The sequence below is a fragment of the Perna viridis genome, chromosome 11 (assembly GCF_037379345.1).
Source record: "Perna viridis isolate PV_CMFRI_1.1 ecotype Kerala chromosome 11, ASM3737934v1, whole genome shotgun sequence".
Taxonomy (NCBI): domain Eukaryota; kingdom Metazoa; phylum Mollusca; class Bivalvia; order Mytilida; family Mytilidae; genus Perna; species Perna viridis.
The window spans coordinates 21,376,538-21,388,576 of NC_142455.1; the positions used below are offsets into that span (position 1 = coordinate 21,376,538).

The 12,039-nt window shown below is 32.5% G+C and overlaps 1 protein-coding gene across 4 annotated transcripts; it reads right to left on the reverse strand.

Moving 5' to 3' along the window:
- Positions 1-3,098: 3,098 nt before the first annotated feature.
- Positions 3,099-11,606, reverse strand: LOC148603330 (uncharacterized). 4 transcript variants are annotated; one of them, XM_088552328.1, is made up of 7 exons: positions 11,462-11,606; positions 10,604-10,686; positions 9,120-9,231; positions 5,277-5,488; positions 4,596-4,682; positions 4,281-4,317; positions 3,099-3,408 (listed from the first exon to the last, which is right to left on the reverse strand). In XM_088552328.1, exons 2-7 carry the CDS (start codon positions 10,644-10,646, stop codon positions 3,261-3,263), a joined length of 639 nt encoding a protein of 212 aa, XP_088408454.1. In that variant the 5' UTR covers positions 10,647-10,686; positions 11,462-11,606; the 3' UTR covers positions 3,099-3,260. The 4 variants fall into 4 exon arrangements, with proteins under 4 accessions (XP_088408454.1, XP_088408451.1, XP_088408452.1 ...); XM_088552325.1 differs by having other exon boundaries at positions 9,120-9,243; XM_088552326.1 differs by having other exon boundaries at positions 10,604-10,704.
- Positions 11,607-12,039: the final 433 nt, after the last annotated feature.

A 12,039-nucleotide genomic window follows, 5' to 3' on the forward strand; every position in this document is an offset into this window, starting at 1 on the left:
AATATTTTTTTTGTAAATTTTAAGCAGAAGGTAAATGCGACCATTTTTTGGATCCTCCTGTTTTATAACTGATGTTCAATTATGCTTCCATCCTTGCACAATTTGTTTAATTCTGAAGTGATTTTATTACTAAAAGACTTATGAGGGTCATTGGGTTGCTTTTTATGAAATTTTTCGTTCGAAAGTTGACACTGCTTCTGAGATGTAGTATGTTTTATCAATGACTACCATGACATTTACCTTGTTGCCGGCTTTTTAACGATAAAGAAACGGTTTTTCTACTATGATAACATGTAATAAAGATTATGGGAAAGTTTCATTCAATTCCATTCATTGGTATAAGATGAGTGACGGATAAGAGAAAGCCCCCCTCCCCCCTCATGTCTCAGTAATTAACAAATGACTAAGTCCATCTTTTGCTATGTGAATACCCCAAATTAATTCGGATCAAACCTTCAATAGAAGTTGCACAATGGAAACATGTAAGATTTTCATTTAATTCTTTTCAGTGGTATTGGGGGAAGTATCGGATAATAGACAGATACCCCCTTGTGTAACGGAATGGACAGACGGACACCCCTATCACTATATACACCCCACTTTGCAAGTGTATAAAAATATTACGATCTCCCACGGTATAGTTAGTATAAATTACCTGACCAAAAAAACGTACAGAAATAACGATGGTCCGGCTTTATCTTTCTTTGTTTTTTTTTTATTTAATATCCCTAAGCACCTGGTTTTGATAAATCACTTTAAAAATTACTTACACAATACCCTCACGTATTTTTACATTCATATATAATAATCATATCTGTATTTCACACATAAGTATCCGAAAGAAGATTAAGCGCATTTTCTTCTGGTATTTAGTAACTCGTATGCCGAAACTTTATTCCATCCAGTAAGAGGTTATAAAAAAAGATTTTTGAATTACGTTCGAGCAAACATAAACATGATAAAGGCAGCTGGATCATTACACTAATTAGACGCGCAAATGCATATAAATAGGAAAAAACAATTGTAAATGAAACGAAACAATGAAGTAAAATGCATCGTAAAATCTTATGACAAACCAAATATCATTATAATTTAAAAGCTTTTTGGAACATTCATTTGGTTATACAGGACAAAGTTAATTATTTTATTTAACTTGGTCGTACATGCAAAGAAATTTTAATACCATGATTCAACAGTTCATGTTTATTGTGAAATAGAAATTCCTAGACCCAATTTCCATGTAAATTTAAATAAATTGAGGAAATTATAAATTTGATCATGAGATTTAGTGTACGGTGATATATCATAGACATATTATTTTTCAATTCTCGAGACGAGAGATCGAGCGAATGCCCTGCCATTAAACGGTTTTTTTAAAAAGACATTACAATACTTTTGGATGGCAGTATATATTGTACACATGGTCACTGAAAGCCACAAAAACAATGTTTCATGAAATAATGAGCTTTATCGTATATAGCAATGTATTATGGCATGTTCCCAGTGTAAAAAAATCAAAATTTCACACTGTTAAATTATTTCTATACTTACACTTTCGGACTTTCTCCTCCAAAATTTGTTACAAATCATTATGTATATCAATCCACCGTTTACACAATTTGAATTTTATGCTAAAAATAGCAACAAATGAGGAAGAAAATCGATATATTAAATAGGATAATCATTACTAATCGTAAATAACCTAAACATAATCACTCGTGCAAAAAACGCTATAAGATTTCACTCGTGCACGGCACGGAACATAACCAATGAACTTCAATTTCTTTAAAAAAAATTAAACTTATCCAGCTCATGAATTCATGGACGCTTACCCTACCGGTGCACCTGGTCCATGCTCCGAGTTTTTAGTGGAGTATGAGTTGCTCATTTACTTTTGTTACTTTGTATGTATGATTTTACTTTATGTTCTTTGTTGTGTGTGTCTGTTTTCCATGTCTGGTCTTTGTCCCTGGATTACATTCTTTTGATTACCGCTATAACCTTGGTTCCCTTGATTACTCTTTCAAAGTTACGAAAATGTAAGTAAAAAACAAAAACAAAAAAACAAAAAAAAAAAACAAAAAAACAAAAACAAAATACAAAAACAAAAAAAAAAAAAACTACAAAAACAAAAAAAAAAAAAACAGAAAAGCAGGTGAATGGCACAGGCAATTGACTTTTGGTTTGATAATTCGATTATAACATGACTTATAATCTGTTCTTAAATATGTATCTTTTAAATGCAATTTACTACCGAAGAGATGGATTAGGGGTTGGTTTTAAGTTGAAACATTTTTTTATTTGAAAATGTTGCTAATTTCTAGCAAAATGAACGCAATAACGAGTAAATAATAGCCTAGAACCTTGTTTTTCCCATCTCTTGATCAAAATTAATATACTTATCGATTTTGCACAAAATATGATATTTGCATTTTATATTATATTGTGTATTATATTGTGTATAATGTGACTTAATGCATTTTCTTTTAATCGCTGAAAGATTATGTATTATTTCAATTGGAATTGTTTCCTCCAACGGTCTTCTACAGAATCATATGCAAAAAATCGCTAACAAAAGATATATTTCGGAACATACAATAGGTTAAATTATGAGTGAACTAAAGAATCTTAAAAATCTTAAGAGAAAAAAAAGAAAGAAAATAATACAGAAGAATAATATATTTTCATTAATGTATTTCGATTAATATTTATAAGATTCGTAATGAGTGACAGGTTGGTCGTGTGAGACTAGAAAAGGGTATTAAAAACCGTGAAGTCTCCATAGTAGAGTGAAAGTTCAATAACGCAAAATATTTAATTTTGACACCATTACATGTACAAACGAGCGTCATTAAACGGTTAACGATTAACGTTTGGGCCTTCCCATAGCAAACTGTATCTTGTTAACGATTTCAGTATGTCAATGATGAACCGAATTTTAATGAGAGACGCAGTATAAAAGCAAAGGTATCCGCTGGATTACAAAAAGGAGTAAATAAGCAACATATTTTTCTTTCTAAAATATACTTATTCAATCACATTTATATCCTTTTGCACAACATTAAAATTTAACATTTTGCCTTATAAGAAGAATAAAATGATTTTTTTGACGATTTATTATTTGTCACAGCAATAGGAACAATGAGATTCAATGAGAAACATTAACGCAAATTCTCTAACCAATAAAATACAGTACGTAGACAAAAAATGAATACAGATGAATAATATTTTTTCTTTAAAATGTTAAATACGCCAGAATTTTAAAGTTCAACAAGCTTTTGTCTGTCACTTAAGTTACTTTCACCAATGTCCTTATCTGTCTGTTCTTCCTGGTTTGCTTGCTCGTGTCCTTGACCTCTATACCTAACCGATTCTTTGGTCGAGATATCTGGATTAACACTCCGAAACCTACATTCATCATAATAGTGTTTTACCCTCTTAACTTTCATACACAATAAAACACAATTTGGTTACAATGGTGTAAACTGTAACGATAATTTCCAGAGTAAAATTGTTTTATAATCAAATTATTTACGAATTTATTCGCATTTCCGAACGACCAAAGGGTTATGCACTGTTGATGATTTGAGTGAAAAAATTAAAAAAAATGTTATATATTTATGATAAAACGACTGTTAATATTTTGGAAAACGAACATTAACTTTTAGAGGACTTTCTTTCTAGTATCGGCTTATATGATTTTATTTAGCAATTGTTTTTTTTTTTTTGTTTATTTATAGATCAGACACGGGGTGATCCAAGCACGTCAAAACCCCAGCAAATTCAATTGTATTTCGTATTCACAAACCACACAAGCAGTTTTAGTTTGTAAGTTGGTTGATTTATTTTGAGATAAACATTATATAGATAATGAATAAAATTGACACTTTGCATGATTTATTGCTGATTTCGTTGATTTTAATGTTTGAGTTCCTAAAAAATGCAGATCAAATTACTGCATGGAAGAACTATCAATACGTAAAAATGTACGTAGCATATGTAGACCGAAAAAGGATTATTTATATGGGTTTTTTATACATTGAATCTCCTGTCCTTTACGCATTTGATATGGACTGGTACTTAGGTTGTCAATCGGTCTTGTCTAGTCTGCATCTGTGGTTGTTTTTATTTTCTTTTGTATGCTTATTTTTTTAACTCTGAACGCTTATACATTTCGAAACAATATGCAAAGAAAAAATATGATTTTTTTCACATCATCCATAACGAAACCGAAGAAATAATGGGAGACATAACCTAATCATGAAAATAAGCGTCCATACCTGCCGCTAATGTTTGCTTGTTTCAAATCTTGTATTTCTGAATATAATAAAAACAAAATATATTAAATTTTATTGAGTTGTTCAAGAAACAAAACATTTAAGAAGGAACAAAATGCAACAAGGAAAAGAGATATCGCAACTCCTTTTTCTAATAAAACATTTTGTTAAAACATCGAGCTTCATATATTGTAAAACAATAAAGTGGACAACAAGGATTCAGAATGTGACTACTGGTGGTATTGAAACCTTATGGAGTTCAGAATGGACACTATTCTATAACCATTTTTTCTAAAACAAACGAAAATTAAGTCTTACCTTTCTTTGCGTAGATGAAAAATGCTATGATGAACAAGATAACGGCTAACAGCGCTATACCAATGATTCCAACAAATACACGTGTTACTATTGGCAATGAAAAATATGTAAATGATCGGATGAGTATAGTTTTACATATTTCATTAAATCTTAATTTCCTATTTTTCCTGTCGTGCTTGCATGTGTAACAAACAGCAAAGATAAAAGCCTGATTTTAAGAGTCAACAAAGCTGAATTATATATATATGTACTTGATTTAAACTGAATACGCATTATAACGGTAACAATATGCTTTAAATTTGTCATTCTTTTCATTGACATTTGATAAATCCAGAAAAAGAATAAGCCATGTCAGATAAGACATGACCAATAAGACAATTATTACTTCAGGAGATTCTACGCAGAACCTTTTTCAGTATATGTTCATATTTCTTTTATCAGTTTATTTGAATGTAAGTGCGTATTTTATTTGTTGTACATTTTAAGACGTAATCAACAAACGTAGTAACTAAACTATAATAGTCGTGAATATGCCAATACATTTAATTTCAACTCTGAAAACCAATTTACGTCACATTTTTAATTACTTGCTTTAGCTTATATTAGTCCTCTCATCTTCACATTTATTTGTTTCATCTATTTACGTTTTTTTATCAAAGCATTTGAAAGGCACCAACCCACCAGACACGTGATGTACATTTGTCTTTAAAGGAACCGGTGCAGGCATTCCCGGTTGGCCAGTTGGACCTGGTCGTCCTGGATCACCACATTCACCTTTCAGTCCGTCATTACCACGCAGTCCACGTTTTCCGTCTTTTCCAGCCGGTCCACGTGGACCTCTTTCACCCTTTTGTCCCTTTTGTCCAGGTAAACCATTAAATACAGGCCTCCATCTAGAAATATAAACATAATAATGTTGGTGTTATTCCCTTTAGAATATTCCATTAGTCACATAATATGAAACGTCGTCAAAAAGCAGTTCAAGTAAATCTATATCTATATCAATGTTTAATATCAGTCATTTATGTAACCGTTATAGTTGGTATGTCCTTAAAAGTAAGTATGCCCTTTTAGTAGGTACCGCAAACTTAACAATGAACTATAAAAAAATACGAATTTCTTTTGGTCTGTAACACACAGGTCACCCTTGTGATAAAGCAGTGTTAACCTTGGTACTAGGTAAAACAACTAATGGGGAGTGCTTTCTTTTATTCCTATGTAATGCAATATTTCAAAATTGCACAAGAAGACCAAAATCTAATTTTGTTTTGCTTTTATTTTGCTTTTCATTTATTCTAAAAAAAAATAGGCACAATCAGCGAGCATACCTGTCGCTAGTGTTTCATGCGTTACAGAAAGAAAATAACTATTTAATTTGGCTGGTGTGTGTTTAAAATATTATCTATATGTATTTATGATTTTTTTTTTTAAATTTAAATACTTTGAAAAGGATATATTTTGATAATGAGGTGCCAAAATCTTTGAAAAACCTCAGAATATCGATGTCGCCAATGCCGGAACTAATTTTCCCGCTTTCGTCAAAAGAATTCTAAAAATACTCTTCCATTATGTTTTTTTTGCACCTGGTCCATGCTCCCAGTTTTTAGTGGAGTCCGAGTTGCTCATTTGCTTCTGTTACTTTGTATGTATGATTTTAGTTACTTTATGTTCTTTGTTGTGTATGTCTGTTTTCCATGTCTAGTCTATGTCCCTGATTACCGCTATAACCTTGGTTCCCTTGATTACTCTTTCAAGAGTTTGATGCATCCTCAAAATTTAGAAAACAATGCAACTTCAAAGGTTAACATAAATATACTATTTTTACTATTAGCCTTTCTCGCCAGCTATAATATAACCTCCGTTATACTTTTTTAACACATAAATATCGATTGATATAGTAGGTATGAAAAGATAATTACTGTGCTATATTATCGAAGATATGCTTTTTTATTTAGATCGAAAATTCAAAGGTCGGAAAAATATCAAATTAAAAAGATTTGCCGTCCTACGATTGAGAAAAAGCAAATGTCGCATATAAAAATGTAACCTACATAGCACGTTTTGTAGTGATGTTGCCTACATATAAAGTAAATGAAATTGATCTCATGATAGATAGTCATTTTATCATGCCGAATCATCATTTGGCAAGAATTTCCTGATAGCCATTTCCTTTAAAGCAATAAAAACGTAGATGAATTCTAACCTCCGTTATCCTCACCTCCGTTACATTCCGAAACAAACTGTCACATAATTTATACCATGTGAAGTAAAGTACCTCTACAATTTTATTGTTTCATCAGATACTATATTAAAAAAATATGGGGGGATTTTAACTGATATAAACCATGGTTCACCTCATTTGTTTTTATTCCCGTGCAGTATGTAAATTCAACCAATAAAACGCGTTGATATATGTTACGTAGGTTAGAATTAAAGTGACACATTGACACAGTGCCCACAATTTCATATTTTTCGGTGCCCACATTCGACTACACTCTTGTTTGATCACCAATAAATTAATCCTCTAGGATTTATGCTAAATAGAGCTGTTGTATACGTGCAAGAAAAGATAGTCGTTACGGAGGTAGCAAAGGAGACATTTTAAGACCTCATGTTCTTAATCTTCACCTATGCTTATTGTATATGAACACGGACAACAAAATGGCCTTTAATAGGTGTATTTATTACTTATTTTGACATTTAAGCCGACAAATATTATAGGGTCATGTTGAATATGGAAATCAATACCGTTACGGAGGTTTTAAAAATGTTACGGAATTTACAATAGCACCCCTTCCATTAAGTTCAGATCATGGCACTTACCATAGCCGATCGAGCGACAACGGAAATATAGGGAAAGCAAAAATGGTTAGACAAGCAAGGTTTCTTAGCAAGAGAGGCGAGCCCTAAGAGAGATAATTATGTTCCGTCAGGTATTTTATCGCTCAAGTAGCTGAAAAAAAGGAAAGAAGACCACAAAAATGTAAAATCTAGGAGGCATGATGATAAAGACAGAAAACCGAAACTAAAAATTAAAGAAGCCGGAATGGAGCTGGGACCATCATCATCAGCACCGCTTGTTGTCAAGCTGCCTATTCTTCGAACAGAAGGAGGGAATTCAAGAAAAATGTATCGACAATCACTGAGAAAGTCATCCAGGGACAATGAAGGCCTCAGAAAAAAGAATCTAGATCTTACCAGAAAAAAACAAGAAATTGTAAAAAAAAAAGATTAGAGAGAATAAATCATAAACGTGACCAGATTCTGGAAACTTCTAGCACTGATGCAGATGAATCGAGCACGAAAAGAGAAATGAGCTTCGTCGAAATGACATCAAGATAAAAAAAACGAGATATTCGACAAGGATATGACTGAATTTATAGAACATGTAAAAAAAATTACTAATTAATACACAAAATTTGCGATCACTCAAAGAGAATTTACCTGAAGGTGAATTGATTATTTGGATGGATTTCGCAAATAACTTCGGTTGTGCCTCAATTGATGAGTTACAATCCGCATGTTGGAATTCTGCTATGGTTTATCTCCATACTATGGTCGTGTATCACCCTGATAAATCAATCAAAAGTTACGTCGCTGTATTTGAGGTTTTATCACACAAGACAATCGAAGTGTATACCATTTAAAAAAAGCCTATTCACCAGCTGAATGAGTTAAATCCAAATCTGAAGTCAATACATTATCTAAGTGACTGCATAATAATAAATTTGGATTGAAAGCAAGATGGTCATATCTTGAAAGCGGCCAAGGGAAGGGGACTTGTGGTGGCCTAGGTACCAGTGTAAAGAGGGTCACCGATAATTCCATTAAACAAGGAAAGGCAAGCATACAGTGTTCCATAACTGCAATGACTTCTGGAAGCAAGGTAAAGTTCTGCATGTATATTCAAGATGACTACAACAAATCTGAATAAATATTATCTAGTAGACCAGTGCCTACTGCTGTGAAGTTCATTATGTTATAGGTACCAGCAACGCCAATGAAATATAAACAAAATAACTATTCTGCTATTGCCCTGAACACACAACAGACGTACTAACAACAGTATGTGACGGATTTCCTCTTCACAATTTAAGTGGGGACAAAAGAAAACCAAATCGCAAAGCGAAACCTCAGCTGCAAGAAACTAACAACTCACAAGAACCATTACAAACGGAAGACGAAGCACTGGCAGTTAACTCTTGGGTTGCAGCTATTTATAATGAAAACTGGTACATTGGACAGATACTCCAATTGGACGAAATGGATGGCGAGATCCATATCAATTTTTGGCCTTTATTCCTAGGGTGAATGCCATGTTTTATTGTCAAGGTCCAATATAAACTTCGTAACAAACAGAAATGTCGCCTTTTTTATGACATCATTGTTTTTTAACAGTCGAGTAAGGCATTGCGTGATGCAAACATTCTTCATGTTGGTTGTGTTTTTGTTAGTGTAGATAAACCTACTTTTCAAACACTTTCGAAGGACTGCCAGAAAAAGATGTTGACTAGATATACTCACAGAAATGAATCTCTTTTGGGACCTGTTATCCCTCGTTCACCTTGAACTCCAGCTAAACCATCCTTTCTCGCATATCTCCTAGGCCCAGGATAACCATGTGGTCCTATTTGACCTTCAATATAATCTGTTAATATACAAAAATGTCAAGTAGTCAGAAAGGCATGATCTTTAGTAGCAAATTGAATAGCGGAAGTTAGTATGTTATAAAAACCATAACAGAAGGTATGGCAAACTGTTTGATTTAATCAGATGACAGACTTGCGTCTACATTTTGAACGCATCAAGTAATTATGAAGATACATGTCATGCCTTTACTTTGTTCGTGATCAAATGTACGCAACAATTGTTAATGTTTTTCTTCGTATTAGGAGAGAGATGTGTCTGATTCGGAATGATGATTAGCGAATAGAATGGCATAAATGATGCAAATTGTCGGAGTGTGTGTGTCATGTGTTTTGTCGCAAGAGGAATTTGTACTAACGTCATCGTGATATATGCAGTACATTTGTTTTTGAGGTTTATAACAGCGCAGTTCAATTTGGCAAAAACAAATATGAATGCAATATTTCTTCATTGGCAATAGGCAAACTCCCAAACATAAATTCGAATATATTGAGTTAATACAATTGACCTCCACTTGTCAAGGGTGTTAATTATCAGACACATTCATGATTATTTGTCAACCAGGTAATACATAAGGAATACATATGGTTAGTTAATGTAACTATAAATTGTCACAGGGGCTTTCTCCAATTATACACCCAAGCAGTATTTAACACGGAAAGGGTGACCCCAGATTTGGGGATGACTCGTTTCAACTATTTGTTTTCTCAAATGATATCAAACATATTACTATTCAATGCTCGCAATCACTTATCAAAAGATGAATCTAAACAATAAACACCGGTATCACCATGAAATACATTTAAATAAATCAACACAAGGATTTGTACATTCAAACTCAATATTTTTTACAATCGCTTGGACTCGGAAGTTAAACTACTACGACCTTGAATCCCTAGACAAACAATATAAAGCGCGGGTAAATTTGTGTTTCAAGAACTTCTCTGCCTAAGAATCGAGCAAATGTTGTATAAATTGTTGCACATGATGCTTCATAAGAAATCTAAATAGGTTTTTGGTTGTTTTCTAGATGTATTGAATATATTTGAGTAAAAAGAAAATGGTGATATTCTACCCATTGTCTGATTCTTACACAGAATGGTACTTGTCTGGTGATGTAACAGTCGCAGTAGTTTCACTTTCGGTCCAAGAGATTGTAGAAACATGGCGTTTTAATGTACAAATTCATTCGACCACTGCAACGGCAAGAGGACTTTTATCTGTTGTGTGCTTTTAACGGGCTGACCTGATATGAACCGTTATTAAGTCAAAAACACAATACCATTAATTCCTATATCATAAATGACATGTATTATAGTACTCATAAAGTGTCAACAGACTACTTACATCAAACTACTTACCATGTAAGAAGATAGTGATGACTAATATAACTATCTTGATCATCGTCGTTAAGTAGCCTATCCCACAAAACGTTTTAGAGATTCTACATTCAGTAAATAGACTTAAAAAATAATATGAAATGTATCTTTGAATATGATCTCTAAAATCAGTCAGCAAAACAAGAGTTTGGAAGACGGAAGTTGTTTTTAGATTGTTTGAGTTTTTTTTTTTTTTTTTTTTTTTTTTTGGGGGGGGGGGTGTTTTTCAGCTAGGACAGCTGTGACTTTATATACCAATCACCTAACATAAAAAAGTTAACAAAACAACCAAATACAGATGAACGAACAAAACTTGGTATATGGCTATGTGGCTATTAGCGTAATTAAGGGAAAAAAGAATACGACATAATTCGACAAGTAAATTATTAAAGGTTTGTACTGTTAGGTTATCCATTAATTCTTACAATATTTCAGAACATGTCAAATGTTATAGAAGCCGAATTCTGTCACGATGATGCTTATATTTACATATAATCTGATGGTACAATAAACGTCTTTTAGTATAGCAAATAAGAAAAACGTGTCCCTAATAATGGTAACCATTGCTTTAGTAGTTCAGTAAATATCGATAAAAAGTACTGAAACCTGAACTGTGTGACAATTCAGATACATAAAAATCCAATGACATGACCAGAACTTTAACACAAGAATCAAAGACGATCTACATACACGATGTTGCGAACCGAATAAAAGCGAGTGCATATAAAAACTGAAGTTAAAAAAGGAAGATTTAAAAGCAAAAGAAAAAAGAAACTAAAGCACTCGCCTATCAAATCATTGAAAAAAAACGAAAAATATGATAAAAGTAACGATACTTACTGTGTTATGTATTGTATGTTATTGACTCAGTGTATATGGTTGTTCGTAAATCGTAAAGTATACACTTATTACATATGCATTTTTGCCGTTAGAGTGGTGTAAAAGTTCGCCATGACAAGTATTACATGCAAGTATAACGAGTTAATTCAGATTTCTAAAAATACTTAACACAATCTTTAAAATGATACTTGTACAATGAATTTCATGTTTGATCACTTTCAGTTTTCAATCTATTGTATTTTTTGCAGTCTTTTCAGTTTTTACTTGTACATAACATATACAACTTTAAAGGACGATATACAGAATAGGGTACTTTCGGCCGAAACATTTTCGCAAAATTAAAATGTTGCGCAGAAGTTCGATTTTTGAACATAATTAACTAAAAAGCTATTTTGTTTTTTTTTAAATACATGTCATATGTTATATCATTAATTTTGTGCCGTTCAGATTAGGACAAATCACACGCCTTTATAAGCGCGCTAATATTGAGCCAATGGCAAATTATCTACAACGCTACACATCTAGTGTCAAAGCAAACTGTCTTTCGCAGTTTTTCACGAATTGATATATATGTATTA

Bases quoted from the DNA above. Each gene is read 5' to 3' on its own strand.
- LOC148603330 (XM_088552325.1), bottom strand. From the start codon at position 10,646: ATGATCAAGATAGTTATATTAGTCATCACTATCTTCTTACATG. The intron at 4,683-5,276 runs GTGGGTTGGTGC...CATTGCCAATAG, and splicing joins AAATGTACATCACGTGTCTG to TAACACGTGTATTTGTTGGA. The intron at 4,318-4,595 runs GTAAGACTTAAT...TATTATATTCAG, and splicing joins TTTCATCTACGCAAAGAAAG to AAATACAAGATTTGAAACAA.